Source organism: Antennarius striatus, chromosome 12, assembly GCF_040054535.1.
Source record: "Antennarius striatus isolate MH-2024 chromosome 12, ASM4005453v1, whole genome shotgun sequence".
Lineage (NCBI taxonomy): Eukaryota > Metazoa > Chordata > Actinopteri > Lophiiformes > Antennariidae > Antennarius > Antennarius striatus.
In genome coordinates, this window is record NC_090787.1 from 7,813,570 (window position 1) to 7,834,129 (window position 20,560).

Here is a 20,560-nt window from a genome sequence, read left to right on the forward strand (position 1 = left end):
TTGATTCGCTATGGCGACCCCTGAAGGGAAAAGCCAAAAGGAAAAGAAGTGCGCATGCATGCAAGATCTTGTCTGTAGGTAGAAAGCAGCTACTTCTTATCCCCTACATCATGTTGTGTCTACTGTATATTCCAGTTACAATCTATTGTCATCATTCCTGTTCCAGCAAGTCCTCCTCTGCTAAACCATTACATCATTTGTTGCATCCTTCTTCACATTTCCTTGTGCTTCACATATTGCTTCTCTTCACCTCTCACATGACTTTTATCAGTATTCCCCATGCAGCTGCATTCCACCACTGAAAAAACAAGAGTACATTCATAAACAAGTCTCCCCGTAGAGAATTGTGATGTGGGCAAGCTTACATCCTTTGCATGTTTAAAATGTTGAACATTTTAGAATTGTGACTCCTGTATTTAGCGTTCACTTCAAGAGGTATAGAAGTAGTGCAGAGCCACAGCAAACAGGGTGCCTGTAGCTGTGGACTAAGTTCAGCACTAAGACCAGAGATGATCTAAGATATTTATTATTGATTTGGAGTTTTTTTTTCACTAGATAAGTTTTGCTCAGCTCATCCTTTTTTGCCCCTCTCATTTATTATGTAAATCAAATGCACTTCCAGTGTAGTCAGGCGTACCTCCAAGTAGAGACCCAATGAGTTCTGCTGAGTTAAAGGTCATAACAACCTGGTAGTCTGGACATGGTGCCTGGTTTAAATCATCTTTGTTAGCTGTTCCAATGTCTATAAATACAACTCACGTTAACATTTTGCGTTTGTGTTACTCATGTTGTTGAATGTATGTCGTCTCTTGTCTCAAATTCATCATCTTGACAACACTATGGTGTTGAAAGGAGCCTGGTGTGTTTGAATGGCCATGCACACTGTCATTTATACTGTCACAGATGATATCCTGTTTGTAACTGCATTATTATCTCTTAAGACTCGTCAACATTGGCTTGTCTGTGAATTATTGCCCTCAGAATGCAATGCAGATTGTGGGCTTCATGGAGGATGAGGTGCAGTCGGTTTTGGAGCTGGTGGCAGCTGTGCTGAAGCTGGGCAATATTGAGTTCAAGCCAGAGTCACGCTGTAACGGCAACGATGAGAGCCGCATTAAAGACAAAAACGGTGGGTTTGACTACAAAGCAAGTATCTTTGATCTTTTCTTAATGCTTTTCCAACCTAATGTTAATGAGCCACAAGGGGAACCTGAATACATTCATTCATTCTTTGCGTTTTCAGTTTGACTACTTAAATATTTTTTTCACAAAGCTTGACCTATTAAAGTACTGTAATGTTGAGATACTGCCCCCTATTGGCTGCTTTGATCTGCTTTGCAGTCATACTAAATACTGGCTGTAGCATTTAAACCTGAACTCTTATAGCTGTTCAGTTTTGGCTAATGTTGCCAAAATATTCCAAATATTATTGCTAAATATTACATATAAATACACACACACACACACACACACACACACACACACACACACACACACACCTCTGAAGATATAAACATTCTACCAGTGTATAAATAAAGAACACAATAATATCCCTGAAGAAATGTTTTTGTTAACTTTTTTTTGTGTGTGTGTGTGTGTGTGTGTGTGTGTGTGTGTGTGTGTGTGTGTGTGTGTGTGTGTGTGTGTGTGTGTGTGTGTGTGTGTATTTGCAGATTTGAAAGAGATGTGTGAGCTGCTGGGCATCGAACAGTCAGTGCTGGAAAGAGCGTTCAGCTACCGCACAGTGGAGGCTAAGCTGGAGAAAGTCTCCACTACCCTGAATGTGGCACAGGTCAGAGGGAAAGTGGCTGTTGTTCTTGTTTTGTCATTAACACACACATATACACACACACACACACACACACACACACACACACACACACACACACACACATCCCACATACAAAGATGTAGGGACACTTCCTCCGCTTGACATTTCTCCTTTCTTCTGCACCTCTTGCTGCCAACTCGCATCCATCTCAGTGCTACATGAAAACCTCTCCATTATAGATAAGCCATATTCCTCCTGGGAATTCAAATGTAGGTCATTTGTTTGCGGTTAGTGAGTTAGGTTAGTGAGTTCACTCGGGTCGGTTAGTGAGTTCACTCGGGTCGTTTATAAGAAGTGGATGCTGCAGACATGTGCCCTCTTTGCCCATAAGCAGAAGAGGAAGGAGGAAATAGTTCAAAGAATTGAAGCCACCATAGTATAGTGCCAGTGGTGTCCTTGAGTCTTGACTTCAGTGATGTTTGTGAAACTAGTGCTTCTCCGTCTGCATTTTTGTCTCAAGTGTTATCTTTTCTAGCATTTTTCAAAGATGCCTGAGCATGCAGAAAGGTTGTGAAAATAAATTAATGTGTGTTTATTTCTAGGCTTACTATGCCCGGGATGCCCTTGCCAAAAATCTGTACAGTCGTCTGTTTAGCTGGCTAGTTACCAGGATCAATGAGAGTATTAAAGTAAGTCACATGCAGAATATTTTTTGTTTTTTTACTTCCATAATATGTTTTCAAACCAGCAGCATACCACTTGTATATTGTATTTCTATCATCTACCTGCAGGCACAAACCAAATCTCGCCACAAGGTCATGGGCGTCCTAGACATCTATGGGTTTGAAATATTTGAGGTAAGACTAATAACCAATCAAAACTTGCTCCCCTTGTTCTGACAAGCCACAAGGACAAAATCTGACCAGCACAACATTTTATTACATGTTAAAGGATTTTGCCCCCAGGCTGTTTATGTGTATGATTTTGGTACCTGTGAGGAGCTTATCACTAACTAAGGGCTGATAGGACCACAGTCAGATCAGATTAGTTCAGCTTTATTGCTCCCTGGGGTGAAATTACTTTTGGTGCCAATGTGATTTCAACACTGAAATCAGAATTTCACGGTAGGAAAATGACCACAGCAAGAAAGAACTGCTCAATAAACAGTAAATTACTCATTCTCAACATATATAGTAGACATCAGGGCTGGACTCTCAAAGATACACATAGAAGACAGTCTTTGAAGCCTCAGCCACATCAGTAGCATCCAAATGGTTTGCAAATTTAATCCGTAAAGGTGCGTGTAAGAATGTATGTGCATGTGAAAACAGATGAATTGCACTGTATAGACTACATTGATTTTGAATGAATGTCTTATCCTGTTGCCTGATGCCCTCAGTCACCCCACCCCCGATATTTTTCAAGTCTCTTACATACTCCTGCTTGTTCGTCCCACTCACCCACAAGTCCTTCCTCTCCTCTGACTGTTGTGTCTGTGTCACCAGGATGGAGTAAGTAACACCTGCACCAGCCTGTTTGCTGTGCCAGTGTGCATGCAGTGATCTAAACTCCCTCTGAATAATTCAGCTCCTCATTAAAGAAGATCAAGAGTTTTTAGCAATAGTGGTGTGAAAAACACCTTTACGGAGGACCTGTTGGCCAATTTTCAAACACGATGCAGCTAAAACCGATGCAGTGCAATAGAACAGCCTGGGAAAAAAAATCAGCATTTGTGAAGGTTAGTTTGTATTGTTTAACTGTTAGAAGTTGGTGATTCCAGTTTTTTTTTTCAAAACACTATTCAAAGAGGTGTTTTTAGATCAACTACTGTTTCATAAAACTTGGATTTATCAATCACAAGGCTGTTGTATGAGACTACATCCGTTTTAGCCATTAGTGGGTAATAAACTGCTAACTCTGTGTGTCTGTGCTGTCTGTAATCCCACTCTTTCATTACAAACAGAAATACAGTAGTCACTCTTTTTTGGACCTACACGTAATTCCTTTATTTCTAAGAGTTACATTGTAGGATCTATAACAACCTCATGTCTGTCCACAAAATATCAAGCTTCAGCAGGCAACTACATTAGATTAGTATAAAGAATGGAAGTAGTCTACCAGCTATCTCTCTGCCACTTTAGCAAAGTTAAGCATTTTCTGGTTAAAAGCAAGCATTTCTTGGGAAGTTATTGGAATTGCAGCACACAGCCAGGAAATAATCTGGAATATACTGTAACTCCTGACATGGTTTTGCAAAATTAAACAAAAAAGTATATATAATAGTTTAATTATTGTACATAAAGAAAATAAATTATGCTCGATTTAGTAATTGAAATAGATGTAGGTGTATCCGTCAGTGCCCAAATTCTTTCTTGAATCATTTAAGTCATTGATACATCCATAAATTGGCAGTGAAGAGTCAAAGGTTTTGACGAAAACAAATATGGCAGCTATTGTAGCTGTACCGCCCCCAATCCATCACGTCTGTATCTGAAAGCTGTCTAAAAAAAGAGGAATGACTGCATGCAAAATGAATGCAGAGTGTCAACAGAAGGCTTCATTCACATTCCTAATGGGCGTTCATTAGGAAAGACTAGGTGCTCCAAGGGATTTTGGGAGCTATGGGTGCATAGCAGTTTCAAGCTTTTGCCAAACTATTGTACTGTTGCCCCTCTACAGAAGGTTTAAATTGGTTTAATCTTGAGTATATGATACTAAATAAAAGGACTTTGCCCTACCTGGGGCTGAGCTGCTATAAACTGCTCTTCATCAAACAGGTGGAGATGGAATTGTATAGAGTGTTCTCTCATGTTTCAGTCTGGTGCCTAATGACAGCTGCGTGTGTGCGTGCGTGTGTGTGTGTGTGTGTGTAATGAAGATGAGCTTTTGGTTTCACAGTAAAAGGAAATGGATTCTGACCCTCAGTAACTACTCTTGTGATCCCATTCCTGGTCACTTTCACTCTGAGCTCTTGGACTAAAAACGCTGCCCTAACCGTTGTTCTCTTCTTTGCTAATGAATGTCAGCCTAACCTTGCAGACAATAAGGCTCGTAAGCATGACTCACCACTCAATGGTCATAATTGACAGCCATAATAATTTAGAAAAACGAAGAATAAAACTGCAATATGTTTAATATTTAATGAAGCTTGTAACAGGAACTTGTTCTGATAAAGGTTTATAAGGTGCACCAGTAGGAACTATTGGTATGACTTGTTGACTCTCCAGATTTATTATTGTGTGCTCAGTGATGCTTGTCAAAGTGATGGGGTAGGGAACTGTTGGGAAGAGCAGGTGGACTACAGTTGATAATTTGCTCAAGGTGATTATTAACAGGTTTCATCAGCTTTGACGCCAATGCAGCTTGAAAAAGACGTATTAGTTGAGTTACATCAGGGTTGTTGTTGTTGTTGTTTTTTCCGAGAAGTTGTGTCATAATTGAATTTAACTTCGGACTTTCTTTTTGATTTTTTGATTTTTCGGGGGGGGGGGACTAATGACTTCACTTCAATTGTCTTTCATATAGACAATCAATTCCCTTATATCACTACAGTTTGGTCTTATCTTCTTAAAGTGAACGCCTCAGGAAGAAAATGGAGGAATATTTTTGTGACCAGTAACGTCAAAGCATTTATAACGGGAGTGATTTGTGAAGAACGGCAGGAGAAGTAAAAATCAAATACAGTATTGAATATAATGCATTTGGAGAAGTTCTACTTTCTAGATTCCCAATAAAGCTTTGACCCTGTGTAAAACAAGAATTCTACTTTCAGATATGTAGTTAATTAACACTTTCATTAAAGAAATGCATACGTAGTGAGGGATCCAGAGTATTTCATGTTGTTTTTTTGTTATTTTTTAAATAAATGCTTATCTATAGTTGTGGGATGCTGAAAAAGATTTTAAGTTAGTCGATGAGAGGTGATCATATCAAGATGTTATGTGCAGGGCATCTTAGAAAGGCTCAGTTATTCAAAACTAAGGATAGACTGAGGTTTTCACTTTTGCTGATGTTTGCAAAGTGACAGTGTTCTGTGTTTACTAACTTTATATTCACTGCAATAGCATTTTTTGGGTTGCAATTGTACTTTTCCCTTTATATAAAGTAAAAATACTTTACTGACAACAACTTCAGGCTTAAATTTACAGCATAATTCCTTCATGGTTGCTGGTACTGATTGTGCTCTTTTGTTTTCCCGCTGTTGCTATTCCCACAGGACAACAGCTTCGAGCAGTTCATCATAAACTACTGTAATGAGAAGCTGCAGCAGATCTTCATCGAGCTGACCCTGCGTGAAGAGCAGGAGGAGTATGTGAGAGAGGCACGTTTGTTCACTCACTCACACTCCCTGCACACACAAGTAGATTTGTAGTGGACATATTTTCCCATAAAGCCCTAGCCTGTGTCCTTGGACTTACTCTTTCACCTGCGACAGTACATCTCCATCATTTAACATGTCGGCACTCATTTTGTCGTGTCGGCACTTCATCACTGCGGGGCCTCTGCAGCCTGCTTCACACCGGGTCATGTCACTCATCTAGTTAACCTTTTTGCGCTATTTCAGTGTAGCTTTTCTTTGTCCCTTTGACATAAACACACTTCTACTCAATTTGTTCCTTATGGCCTGTCTTCATCGTCCATCACACTCTGAGCTATTTCTCCCTCCTCTTCCCTGCTGTGGAGGCTCAGGGATGGAAGTCATCTCTTACTCCAGTGAGAGTAAACACTCCCCCCATCGTAGGACTATTAAGCTCTGTTTGTTTTCAAAGCTGTGTGTCTGAGAGCGTTGTTGAAGTGACCCCCACACCTTTCCCTACTAGCAGCACCACCACTAATGTTCCCCTACTGGAGGCTATTCATTATGTTGCATGGGAAAATACCACAACACTGGAGGAAAGATGAAGGGAACCCAATCATTAATTTTTCTACTCCCCCATCCATGTAAGCTACACCTCCTTTGCACCGTAAAATGTATTTGAAAGGACATTATTTATACTTGCTTTGAGCTGGGATCTTACTGTAGCCTCGAAGATTGAATGCACACCCTACCTTATAGGTGCCCAAAACCTCTGAGTTGCAAGAAAGCATTGAGGTGTGTAGTGGTTTTCGTTCTGTTTTAAAAGTCCCCATGTTCCTTCTTTGGAAACGAGACACTCAAGATTAGTTTTATGTTTTAAGAAACTTCATCCAACCTACCTCTCCACCAAGATAGGGCCGAGTGGGTGTCTAAATTTTCATTTCTTAGATGAAACTAAATTATTGCAGAGCTCTTTTTTTTCCTCACTTTTTTTTCCCACCTGCTTCCATTTAGTCCTTAATTTTCAAAAGCTTAAGAAGATAAGTAAATGAATAACAAGAAAAATATGTCACAAACTTTGAGGAACCAGAGTTCATTCATACGGATGAGCTGCTATTGAACTCCTGTCATTGCCACCAATTGTTGCTGCTATAGATCAGACATCACATGTGCAACGCTTAATAAAAGTAGAATGTGGACAAGGCGTCTTGTGCTTCGTCTATCCTTTATTAACTGAATTCTTCACCTCTTGGTGAGTGAGGTTGTTAGAGCAGCGCTAATGAGGTAGCTGTCCTTCCTTCAGGTATTGGACGAGGTGCTTATTTGATGTTGTGGTTACCCTTGTTACATGAGGGCTGTTTCATCAACCACATTATTCTGAGAGTTGAGCTGCTGTGGAAAAAAACGCCTTGTTAGCTCTTGTGAATGATAGAAAGGTTATTGTCCCTTTGACCTTCATTCCTTTTGTTACAGGGCATCGAGTGGACCAACATTGAGTACTTCAACAATGCCATTATCTGTGACCTCATTGAGAATGTGAGTTAATTGTGAATCCACACTCAAGTGTGACATTTGTAGGATTTTTCAAAAGGAATCCGGAGGTCATAAACGCACACACAAAGAATAATATTTAGTCTGACTATATTATTTAACATTTTATGTTTATGTCCTCATACCTTGTTATTTACAGAACCAAAATGGGATCTTGGCCATGTTGGATGAGGAGTGCCTGAGGCCAGGAACGGTCACTGATGAGACCTTCCTAGACAAACTGAACACCATCTGTGCTAAGCACCAGCACTTTGAGAGCCGTCTCAGCAAGAATTCAAAGTTCCTCACCGACCACAGCCTGCCACACAGTTGCTTTCGAATCCAGCACTATGCTGGCAAGGTACTGGACAGCATAATACAAGTAACTGCTAGAAGTTTGATGAAAAGATACAGCACTGTATAAACAATGCAGAAACACCAACTAAGTACAGATGGAAACGTGACAAGTTAACGCATCTTTTCAGACTAAATTCTTGGTGTGCACTTCATAGAACACGGATAACAAATTAAACCAGATGAAAAGAGGAGGGCTAACTTTCTATGTGTGTTGTATAATGAAAATACTTTTCAGTCATTCTAGTTTCTTCTGACATCAAGGTGCTGTACCAAGTCGAGGGCTTTGTAGACAAGAACAACGATCTCTTGTACCGCGATTTGTCGCAGGCTATGTACAAAGCCACCCACAGCCTCATCAAACAGCTGTTCCCTGAAGGCAACCCCGCCAAAGTAAACCTGAAGAGACCACCAACTGCTGGGTTCCAGTTCAGAGCCTCAGTGGGTACCTTGATGAAGAACCTGAAGACCAAGAACCCAAACTACATCCGGTAAAGTGCCGTTATTCATATGGTGGCAGTATCATTATTACTCTGTCAGTTTATGGGATTATGAGAATTTCTATTTCTAATTCTAATATTCTTTAAATGACTCAACAAAAGATGGAAATTAGACTGGTTTCTTTAAATCATTGGTGTTATTCTTGAAAGAACTTGACAGATGTAAATAAAGTCAGTGACTGCTGCTAAAATTGTTACTGATAAAGTTTTCAATTTCTGAATAAAAATGTACCCGTCATTCAAACCTAATTGATCTCATTTTGTCCCTTTTAACCTAACCACGCTCAAAGGTGCATCAAGCCCAATGAAAAGAAGGCATCCCACATCTTTACGGAATCTCTGGTCCGGCATCAGGTGCGATACCTGGGACTGATGGAGAACGTCCGAGTGAGGAGAGCGGGCTATGCCTTCCGTCAACTCTACGAGCCCTGCCTAGAGCGCTACAAAATGCTCTGCAAGCGGACCTGGCCCCACTGGAAAGGGCCTGCCAGGTAATGTTTGTGTTTACACTGAACCATTGGCTAATTGTGTGGCTGCTAAGGGAGCAGAGAAGGGATTTTGTCACTGGAAGGTTGCCAAAACCAATCCCACCGAGGTTTTTTGTGAGAAAACGCAAGTGTGGAAAATGAGAAACACTCTCAGGTGTCTTTAACTAAAGCACTGAACCTCAAACTATTCCCAGCGGAGCGACTGCGGCCAGTGCTAATAGACTGTATTTGGAGGGTTCAACTCCCTGGTGTGATTGTGTGGAGCTGTGTGAATGTGAAGCAGGTTATTGCTGGAAAAATGACTCAGATGACTTTCCCTGGAAAAATAAAGGTTAAAAGGGGCAAAGTAATTAGATGAGCTCAAAAACAGTTTACCCAATGTATATCTTTCAAATTTGCAGCTTGATCAAATAACTGTAAACATGGTTTAAAGTGTAGGTAAGTCTATCATGTTTTTATATGAGTATAATTTAATCTTACTTATGGATTAGTTGTTGCTTGCCATGTTGGTATAATACAACCTAATTACTACATACAGTACACACATTTTTATGTAATCGCAACCTTCACATGTAACCCAAATGTCGTCTTGGATACCCCCAGCAGTCATGTCACATACCCCCTCAGCAGAAACGAATTGCTCCTTCTGAACCACAACATGTCGAGACATTTCCTCCTTATCGGTCTTCTCTGTTCCGTGTCAGTCAGACTTGTGTGTTTTGTCCTCTATGCTGGTAAAAGCACTGATTCCAATCTCCTCTACCACACACTGGTATCTTGTTCAGCCTTCTCCCAGTGCTGTGTGTGCTCTCCTCCAAGTCTGTCCAGACTTTTCCTTTGAGTCATTGCTGTTCTCTTCCAGCTTCTCTCCAGTGTCCAATTCGTTTAAAGTGCTTCTGTACAGTTGTTTCTGTGTAATTTGTAACCATGTTAAGCATCTGAAATTCTTTGGGTGACTTGTATGACCCTTCTGGCTGCCCACAGGGAAGGAGTGGAGGTGCTGATGGGCGATCTACAGATCCCTACCGAGGAATACTCCTATGGACGCTCCAAGATCTTCATCAGGAACCCCAGAACTGTAAGAATGACAGATAAAGCAGCCCTGAATTTCTGCTTTATGCCAATTATCTGCTTTGTACTGTAGTAGCTGGAGCTGTACTGGAATGTCTGAATGTGTGCTCAGCAGCCCTGCTTTCTCACAGTAAGATTTGTTTGTAAAGCAGGGTGGACTGCATTTAGAACCCCCCCCCCCTCTCCCCCAACTTCAGCAATTAGCATGCAACCACCATGCTGAAAGCACATGGTTTCACTTAGCCATCCCATCTAACATGGGAAATGAGCTCCTTTACTCTGCTTGCAGACTCGTCAACTGCTGAAGCCTGCAGAGTTTGATTGGACAAACAAAAGCCTTGAAATAACATGATCTCATACTGGAAGAATTTTTTTTCTATAATTGCTTTTTCTATCTCATCAACTTATCTCAAATACATATCTGCAACTGTGAAATCACAACATGGAGTCAAGTTGAATGGACTTGAATCCATGTTTCCAGACTGTTTCATTTGGCCGCTAGTGCAATGCAGCCACTCCTCATGTTTGTTATTATGCTTGTGCTTTTTGTTAACCCTTACCTTCAATAATAGTGAGACTATTCATGTTAGACCTTTTATTGAGATGACCTGAGTAAGATACTCCGCCGGTAGATGAAAAAATAATGCTTTACAGTGGGACAGTGAAAGTGCTTTGCTCACATTTTGATGATCAGTTTATTGTCTTCCTGTAAACCGAAGCAGGAAGGGGTTATTTTTCTTCCTGCAGATAGATCGGTCTTTGTCCTTGATATCTCTGGATCAGTGTTTGCTCAGATAAAATGGATTCTTATCGATCTCACAGCAGGACAAATATTTTCCTCCAAATTTTCCATCTCTTTTATAAGTTGGCAGATAGCACTCCATATGAATTTGTTGCTCCCCCCCTATACTTGGCAAAAAAATGTTGAAATGTTGGTCATTTTGAGCAGTTTATTCTCTCCATTTCCCCTTAGCTCTTCTCCCTGGAGGAGAGGAGGAGGGAATGCCTGCAAGACCTGGCCACGCTCATTCAGAAGATCTACCGTGGTTGGAAGTGCCGCAGACAGTTCCTGTTGATGAAGAAGAGTCAGATAGTGGTGGCTGCATGGTACCGCCGATTCGCTGTGAGGAAATGCGCTGAAAGCCACACAAAGACCATTATACGGCATCGGCAGTGATGCATTGAGTGTGGTTCATGTCTCATCTTTGCCTTCTCTGACTTGCAGCAACAAAAGAAATACAAGAAGATTAAGAGCGCCACCACCGTCGTGCAGTCCTACACCAGAGGATGGCAGGTTTGTATTTTTTGACAAATCTGTTCACGAAAAAATGTAGCATGAAGTCATGCAGGAAATTAAAAGCACCGTAATGTGTATGTCTTTTGTCATGTGACCGCCAGGCCCGCAAACTTCTGAGAGAGCTGAAATATCAGAAGAGATGCGAGGAAGCGGCGACCACCATTTCGGCCTACTGGCATGGCACTCAGGTACTGAAACACTGAAATGCAAACTCATATCAGAGTGTTGTGTTTGATACAGGGTTCATATTCTTTTCAAAGGAAAAAAAAATATTCTTGAAGTCTTGACAGGTTTTCTTTGTATAAAGTTCCTGCCAATTGACCCAAGCAGAACAAAAAAAGTTCTTCAATCAAGCTATCCTTCAATTTATTGCCGCTGTTTTTCTTTTAGTTCTGCTCCTTTTGCTGATCACGCGTTTGCCACTCCTCTTCCCCTCCAACCCCCTTCTCTCTTTCACTTTCCTCGTCTCCTTTCTTCCCCTCCTCACGTCCTCAACCTGCCTTACCTAACGCGCCGCACCGCGTCCCGACAGGCTCGGATGGAGCTGAGACGCCTAAAACAAGAAGCGCGGAATAAACATGCCGTGACAGTAATTTGGGCATACTGGCAGGGAACCAAGGTATTTCAACCCCAGCCATAGTGTATCTCTGTCCCAGCTGTCTTGTCATCCTTGTTCACCATGTCCCATCCCATCACATTCCCACTATGACACTGTCTAATAGAGTAGCAGCCCCTCTGAATAAATCTCATTTCCAGTCCTGCTGTTACCCGCCTCTGATGAATGTGTCCCATCCTTGTTTGTTCTGTCTATTGTTTTGCTGCTGTCACATATCGGAATGTCATTCGGTTGTTTGATTTCACTCAAGGCACAATAGATATGAAACTAAAATTTCACAAAAAAATAAATAAAAATAGCCACTTGGATCCTTTACCACACCCCATATGTTTAAATTTGTGTCCTTGGTTTTGATCTCCATCCAGTGTGGTGTTTTAAATTCTTTACCTCCTCTTCTATAATCTCATTAGTTCAACCACTCAGATGATTTTTCACTGTGCCATCTGCCTTGGCTCACGCTGAGAAGAATATCTGTAATATAATGATCTGCTTACAGCAAAACACCTGGAACTTCTAATAAATAAATATAGAACCAGAGTAGGGTGGTGGCACATGTGTTGCTCTTTTCTAAAACCTCTGTGACTGCGTATCACAGGCATCATGGGGCAGATTTTGCAGACTTCTATATGACATTATCCTGCCAGACTTATCTGTGTTCATCATGGGAGATATGTCCAGTTATTAGCAATCAGTACCTTATTTTCAAGGTCTCACAGCCTGCTGATAACTGTCCTTTATGGCTCATTTTATATGCTATTAGATTACTTCATGAGCGAACTTTGTTCTCTACGGACATAACTGCCTCTTATTTGTCAGCATCTTTATTAGGGCCGAGGTAATTTAGTAATTATCCACACTTTGACAGTCACAAAACTGGAGCACCCACTTAAAGCTGCCCACATGTCACCCTTTGTTCCATTTCCCCAAGTCTTTTGTTGTCCTCACAATGCTGTTTCCACACCTACTAAGCACTTCTCCTGGGACAATTAAGTTTTGATTGTAGCCAAGATTAACCCTCCTTCGCAACTGCCCCCGCTTTTTATCAGGCCCGGAGAGAGCTGCGTCAGCTGAAGGAGGAGGCCAGGAATAAACATGCCGTATCGGTCATTTGGGCCGGCTGGCAGGGGGCCAAGGTATTTGGGACGCCTGTTGACTTGATTTGCAGTGACTATATGTAATGTGTTGTCCCCGTAACACCCCCTACCCCCCACCCCCCACCCCCCCCAAAAAAACCTTAACGTAACAATTAGTATGCTCAAGCCATTGTCAGTATTTCTTTTGCAAAGTGAGGCAACATCCTTGCAATGGATGACGAGGTGAGGTTTTACTAACACGCTCGGCATTTTCTTTTGCTGATGATATTGTAATTTCGGTACTTCACTGCCAGTGAAGGTTGCATTGCTAACCTAAAAATGCTGGAAGCTACAAACACACCTCAGATCAGGTTTTTGTGTTTTTAGCTTCCTCCTCCAAGGCCCACGCTTCCCAAGAGCATGCCGCCTGCTGTTTGCATGACTCCTTCTTGTGCTTAGTTTCTCTTTGTATTGCAGTTCTGTTAGTTTTGTCATAGCTGAAACTGCTCAGATCTCTTCAGGCCAGCTGTCATGTTTTATAACTTTTGCCCTTTCCTGTTCACTAGAAAAACTTCTAATCTGTTTGTCTTCCACAAGTTTTCCTAATATATTTTCAAATGTCCAACAGTGTACCTTAATTACAGTTGGAACAGCAGAGCTGTACGTCTACGGCCTGGCGATGGTTACAGATGGCTGCTGTACAATTTGTGTGTGTGTGTGTGGGGGGGGGGGTCTGATTTGACGTTTGCTGACCTCAGGCAGAACAATGTCTCCCTCCGCCTCTTCTCATCTTCTCTTACTTTATTTGTCCTTGCACTCCGTCTCTTCCCGCCCTTCCCTCGAACAGGCTCGCAGGGAGCTGAGGAGACTGAAGGAGGAGGCCAGGCGCAAACATGCTGTTGCTGTGATTTGGGCCTACTGGCAGGGACTCAAGGTACCTACCAGCCCCACGGCGCAGCCATCACCAAGTGTGTCACCCGCTCCTCAACCTCTGACCCTCGTCATCCTCCACAACCATCAACTTTTTGTTCATCTCTGCAGGAAACCCAGTGTTCTACTATACAATGGCATTATTTTAATGCAAAATCGCATTATCTTTTGGGGAAATGCTTTTTTTTTTAACTTCATCAAATATATGGCGGCTCTACTTCAGTGTGTGCAACACTGACGAAAATTGCATTGCAATAATTGCAATATTTTCTTAATACCAGTAAATAGGGGATACTTTCCATTCTTCAAAATGTATACATGGAAATCTTATACTGCAGTAGCTTGTTAATAGGACACAGTTGTTGTCTGGAGGCAGCACTCCTTGACTAAAACGTTGTCATCCAGGCTGTGTCTAACGAGGATCTAAAGTATTCAGGAGTTGTTTTAAACAACTCCTGAATAATCTCTCTCAACAATTTTGAGTCGCTGGTGACAGCATTTGTACATCTTGCCATCTGTTGCTTTTCTTTTCATGACTCCAGAAGCTTTTCCCATTTTTCTTATTTTGAGTGGCAGTTCATTCCCGAATGGTGATTTAACAACAACTCATTCTGAAAAAAAAACACACCTTTTCAAACGCTAAAGTCACACAACAAGGATGATGCACATCTCGTGACGTTGTCTAGTGACGTAGATGGTGTCAGTTATGGTTCCTAAAACCATCATTTATGTGGTGTGGTGGCCATTTATACCTACCATGCACAAACTGTATGCACCCTCAGCGCACACTTACTTACACCAGTTAATCTAGCACAATGAATTTCATTTCAAAGATGAAACAATGACAGCAGGTCTCTGGTTTCAAAGTTCCCTGCAGCTCTGCCTGTTATAATTTAATATATAAATATATAATATGCAGCACTTTTGTAATTCCAGGTTTTATTTTAGATAATGATAGATTTAATCATTTTAGATAATGATAGGTAGCTGCTTTGTGTTACTTCCTGTCTAACTGGGTTTGGACGAGGTTGGATATCAGTCTTTCTCTCTGTTCTCTTCTAATTATCTGTTCTCTCTGCTACTAACGCCTCCTGATGTTGTTGTGTTTCGTCTGCTCAACCGTGGTTTACTAACGCTCATTAATTCTCTGACTTCAGGTGTGTCGAGGTTTTATGTGTGTCCTAGTTTTTAGTGATTACATGTTGTGCAACTGTCCGGTTCCAGATAATGTAATTGTCGTCATGCTGGTCATTTGTTGCCATGTTAATCTTTTCATCATGATAATTGAGCCATCATGCACACCGTGCACCTGTTCACTCATTTGTGCAATTGAGGTCGGGATGAAGGTTGTTTGTCATAACCATCGTTGACTTTCCTGTAATTAAGTCCATTGCTGTTTAAATTAATCCCAGCAGTTTGCCGTGTACTTTGTGTGTCACAGGTGTTCAGTGTTTGTGGTTAACCAAATGTCTTTCACCCCAGTGCTGTCTGTGTATTCATTCATTTTCTTCCCTCTGCTAATGTGTAGGGATAAATAATTGACGGATTGTTTATTGTTTACTTGTTTGCCGTAAAAGGTACGCAGGGAGTACAGAAAGTTCTTCAGGGCAAACGCTGGCAAGAAGATCTACGACTTCACCATCCAGAGAATTGTAAGTCAAAACTAGAGTGTTCGCTTAAATTACAGCATAAAAGCTGAAAAGAGTGGCAATACTTCCTGTTTGAAGGAGAATAAATGCTCTTACTATTTGCAAGAATCTTGGTCTTTGCCAAATGTTGAGAATTTTGCTTGTTTTTCTAGATGCAAAAATATTTCCTGAGTCTGAAGAGCAACATGCCCTCCATGTCTCCCGTAGACAATAAGTGGCCCAACAGGCCTTACCTCTTCCTGGATGGAGTCCATAAAGAGCTGCGGAGAATCTTCCATCACTGGAGGGTTGGTCACTAATAAATAAAGGCTCTCCCTATGTCTGTTCCCTTCACTGTTGTTAAATACATGATGATTTTTTTTATATAATTCCTGGGCATCTAAGTCAAAGCTTTTACCAAATTTAACAAAATTGTTTTACTCAAACGAAAGTCTGTAACAGTCCATTAACTGAGTAGTCAGAAGCAGAAACAGCTGAAGCAACAACCTTATAAACTATTGATAAAACATTACAGAGATTTATATTAGCGCAGCAGCCCAAAATCCACAGCATAGAAAACAGTTGGGAAAAAATGTAAAGTACAGTATAAGATATTCAATGCTTGTTAATGTGTTTATATGGTCAGTGCAAGAAATACAGGAACCAGTTTACAGAGGAGAGGAAGACTGTTTATGAGGAGAAGCTGGAGGCGAGTGAGATCTTCAAGGACAAAAAGGCTCTTTACCCAAGCAGGTAACATATAAAAGAAAATTTTGCAAACCTCTGTTTTCAGTGATCTGATTAGCGAATCGCTCAGTTTAATTTCAAATGTTAAGAGTGCTGATGTGACTTGTATTTCCTATGCCTTCTTCTCCGACTCTGTATTGTCTCAGCGTGAACCAGCCTTTCAAAGGAGACTACCTGGAAATTAGCAAAAACCCTAAATATCAAAAACTCAGCAGCGCTATGGATGAGAAGGTCCTGCTGGCCGATGTGGTCAACAAGATTAACAGGGCCAACGGCAAGGTAAGATAGATTGTTCACACTTTAATGTTTTCAATTCTATCAGCTTGATGAAAGAGCTGACATCCAAGCCATGAGCTCTGGTTACTATGTTGAACTGCTTTTTGACCTGCTGTGAGCCTCTCTAGACTAGCCTGCTGGAGCCCAAATCTATTATTGTGGGAGTTTTTTCACCCAGCTGTGTTGATGTCTGATGTTTTTTTACTTCTCAACAAACATTATTTCAGACATGTTTGATCAGTTTATTCCTGTTTTTTTTTTTTTTTTTACATGTATCTGATATTCAAAATTTAGATGAAAGAAGAGCACTTGAAAACCTCATTTGGAACTGCATTTAGTCGTACTTGTCTATTCTGTCATGAACATACCGTCAAAGTTTGAAGGGATTTTGAATGAGTGACTTTTTTTGGTCGTTAGTAGAATGAAATATGGAAGATCTCTCTTGCTCTCACTGTCAAAACAATTAGAAAACAAATCTTGAATTTGTTCTCCCCTTGCTTCCTCCTATCTTTTTGACTGAGATCCAAAATCCGCCTAGCAGTTTTCCCAAATTCTGCAAACAAACCTACTAATAATGAAAAAGAAATCGTTGGGAACACCACCTCCGCGGCGGAGGTAAAAACTCTAGACAGAATTCTAACAACATGCGTCAGGATGAACCTGTTTCTACTTGTTTCCAGGGCACAGCTCGAATCTTCCTGCTGACCAAGAAGAGTGTCGTCCTGGCAGACCAGAAGACGGGCCAGGTGAAAACCAGCGTTCCTCTGCCGGACCTGGACAGCGTGTCAGTGAGCACACAGAGCGATGGCTTCTTTGCCCTCAAACTCAAAGAGGTAAGGGAGACAGATTTGTTGTTGTGAGAAGAAACCTTTATGATGTGTAGTTTTAATGCTATTCTTGTGTGGTTTGTTGAATGCACCTTTATTGCTGATGTAATTCTTATTGATTGTCTCATTTAACCTGAGGTGAGGTACTGAAAATATTAAATTCTCAGTTGTGCAAAAAGTGCTTCTAAAACTCAATGGATGCTTAACTGAACAGTTAAATAATATTCCAGGAGCATGCAGTCTTATGCTCAGCATCTAGTAACTGGAGAGAATTTACCCTCACTGCTTAAATGAAATTGTGCTTTTGGTTTTAATGCTGGTGGGAGATCCCTGACCAGAGGAGGTACTCATTAAAAACTATTTCTTAGAGGTTTGTTTTTCTTTTCTTTTTTTAATGAATATCAAAGATTTATTGACTGTCAATGAGGAACGCTGCAAGTAAATATTTCACAATATCATGCCTGCAGATGCAAACACAACATGACAAACAAAATGCTTAAACATTAAATTTGAACTGCTACTAACTAAGAAAAAATTACGGGATAATAAAAATAATTGTTCCAATTAACATTTTTGTCTTGAATGTTTTAAGTGCAGTTTATGAATCTCAAATTATGACCTGGGGGGGGGGGGGGCTCAAGGATGCAAATGTTCATTCAGTGTTTTGCTTTAGGGGTCGGCCTCAGCCATCAAAGGAGACTTCTTACTCAGCAGTGAGCATCTAATCGAGATCATCACCAAACTCCACCGCACTGGAGCCATGGCTGCAGACAGGGAGCAACTGAACATCGACATTTCAGATGAGTAAGAGACAACGTAGAGTCAGATCTGGTCATTCTGTTCCTTGCGTCCTCCACCTGGGCAATGTTGATTGACTTTTATTTGTGCTACAGGTTCCTGGTGCAGTTCAAGCAGGACAAAGTGTGTGTGAAATTCATCCAGGGAGTCTCTAAGAATGGCAACAATGCATCCTGCAAGCGCAAGAACAACCGCCTGCTGGAGGTGTTGGTGCCATCGTCGGCATAGTGCAGCTCCTTTCTCCCTTTCCCCAGGCCATTTTAACAGCAAACCAACTTCTTGTCGGAACAACAGTCACCCTAGTGCCCTCCCTGTGCCCAAAAAAAGAGAGTGCAGTCATTTGGCTTGTTGTGTTTATCTCTTTCGGTCTCTTATAAGATCTCCTATGGCACCCCTATAGCTGTAACAAAGAGCCACTTTTTGGGGCAAAGAAAGCCCTTATCTGGGTTGCATGCCACAGAAATTTGGTGTACTGTTTCACTGGTGTTTTTATTTTATTTTTTCTTTGTACATCTAGTCTGTAAGAGTTCAAAGAGAAAAAAAGTGGAGGAGCACAAGAGACTTTTCTATCCCATTTGGGACATTGATAATGATTGTTCTGCCTTGTTCTACGTTGAGTTGGTCTTCAGAGAAAGTGTTAAAATAATTCTGTGGTGAGCTCCTGCGTCAAATGGCCTCGAGTCATCTGTTCTTAAGCAGCTCTGGCTTCAGATTTAAAATGATCGGGGAACTTTTGGGCTGGGCTGGTTCTTTTTGGTTTCTCTGATAAACTTAATTACTGCACTTGTTTTCGTATGTTTGTGACCAAATGAAGATGACCTGAAAATGGATTTGATTGTGTGTTGTATTTTCTATATTTTTTTCTCCGAAAAAGTGGGCGGTTGGGAAGAAAAATGTAGTTTACTAATTGTATCCTTTGTGCCAATGAACAGGATGACTTGTCAAGTGTTAAATATAGACACTGGTGTTTCATCAACACGTATTTGTCGACCTATGATGGCAATTACCAACATGTGATCACCTTTCATTTCCTCTCAAAGCACAGTCTAATTTGTGATCTTTTGCAAGAGTTTTATTTAATATGAAAAGAAAAATCTTAAAACTGAATCATTGTCTTTGACTCAAATGTGACTCACCCGTGACTCAAAAGAAACCCATCTTAATTTGAGGGATTTGCTAAATAGAAATTGACCAATTCAGGATGAAGTTTCCCGTTGAAGAATCCCGCCCACCAGATGAAGCACTGCCTTCCACAATGTGTTCACCAGCTCAAGAGAAAACCCTTCATATTGAACTTTTGTGTGCAATAAATGAAACTCTTTGTCTTGACTGTTTTCTTTCCAATGAAACGATAGTGACCACCCAAGATAGACACCATCACTGTACCACAAGCTGTACAAAGGCTCTTTAGGCTTTAGCCCTGGCATGGACAAAGGGTTTCTGTTATAACCTAATACTACTTGCTGTGTTTGTGAAATTGCTGCTTCTCTCCAGTGCAGCTGGACTTATTTTAGTGCTTCATTTACCCTGTCCGGAAGTTTTTAAGGGCTAATGCCAAATATCATGCAAAAGATTACTGTAAATTCTAGACAATTCTAAAGAAGTCAACATTTAACAACTTTTGCAACTTTGTAGTTCCAGCACATACAAATTAGGTAATACATATATTTACACACATGGCATTTGATTTTCAGAGAAGGGAGAGTGCTATATTTTTATGTATATTTGGACGTACTTCTTGTGGACATCCTGTTGGTAATTCATGACTGGTGACTTAAAGGGGATTCAACACAGCCAAAGTTGGCCTTGCCATCTTCTGAAATCCAGGGTACCTTGTTTTGTTGGTTGTCTTTAAACTAGGAACTATTTTTTTTAATGTCCTTTGTGACATGGGGAGTAATTAAGATGAATGCATTGGATGTTTTCTCTTCTGTGACACTGCATAATTTGAGTGTAGTTTTGCTAAGGTGACATCTTCCTCTCTCTGTTGTGTATCTGAACAACAGCTCAATTGGCTTCATCCATGTGTGCCTGATATTACCCTAAGCTGAGAGAGAGGAGATGGAAATGTTTCAGTAGAACTCCGTGTAAGCTTTCTTTTTTTTTTTTTTTTAATTAAATAAAATCCATAATAAAGTGTTGTTTATTTCTGGGATTTTGTGGAACATGTTGATAATACATGTAAGTTAATCGCAGTAATGCTACATCAGTATTCCAAAAAGCTCTTGTTTTGTATAGATCCACTTGTTAGATGACATATTCCTGCGAGAGGATGTCATTATCAACAGGAGATTGGCCCAGTTATGAGAAGTCTTCCGGGGCTTTGCAGCTGAGGTTGGACAACCAGAACTTGCAGT

At 40.8% G+C, this 20,560-nt stretch overlaps 1 protein-coding gene across 6 annotated transcripts in view; it reads left to right on the plus strand.

Moving 5' to 3' along the window:
* Nucleotides 1-20,340, plus strand: part of myo1b (myosin IB) — a 56,427-nt gene extending 36,087 nt beyond the window's left edge. Inside the window, exons 10-32 of one of the 6 annotated variants that reach the window (XM_068328595.1) lie at nt 982-1,129; nt 1,674-1,792; nt 2,374-2,460; nt 2,563-2,628; nt 5,988-6,092; nt 7,542-7,604; nt 7,759-7,959; nt 8,217-8,443; nt 8,743-8,943; nt 9,925-10,018; nt 10,985-11,134; nt 11,237-11,305; nt 11,410-11,496; nt 11,841-11,927; nt 12,971-13,057; nt 13,845-13,931; nt 15,505-15,579; nt 15,729-15,863; nt 16,202-16,308; nt 16,449-16,581; nt 17,259-17,411; nt 18,079-18,209; nt 18,299-20,340. In XM_068328595.1, the coding sequence (XP_068184696.1) occupies nt 982-1,129; nt 1,674-1,792; nt 2,374-2,460; nt 2,563-2,628; nt 5,988-6,092; nt 7,542-7,604; nt 7,759-7,959; nt 8,217-8,443; nt 8,743-8,943; nt 9,925-10,018; nt 10,985-11,134; nt 11,237-11,305; nt 11,410-11,496; nt 11,841-11,927; nt 12,971-13,057; nt 13,845-13,931; nt 15,505-15,579; nt 15,729-15,863; nt 16,202-16,308; nt 16,449-16,581; nt 17,259-17,411; nt 18,079-18,209; nt 18,299-18,431 (2,745 nt within the window). In that variant the 3' untranslated portion in view covers nt 18,432-20,340. The remainder of the gene's footprint in view (nt 1-981; nt 1,130-1,673; nt 1,793-2,373; nt 2,461-2,562; nt 2,629-5,987; nt 6,093-7,541; nt 7,605-7,758; nt 7,960-8,216; nt 8,444-8,742; nt 8,944-9,924; nt 10,019-10,984; nt 11,135-11,236; nt 11,306-11,409; nt 11,497-11,840; nt 11,928-12,970; nt 13,058-13,844; nt 13,932-15,504; nt 15,580-15,728; nt 15,864-16,201; nt 16,309-16,448; nt 16,582-17,258; nt 17,412-18,078; nt 18,210-18,298) is intronic. The other 5 variants (XM_068328597.1, XM_068328596.1, XM_068328599.1 and 2 more) reach the window with 5 other exon arrangements.
* The last annotated feature ends 220 nt before the right edge of the window (nt 20,341-20,560 follow it).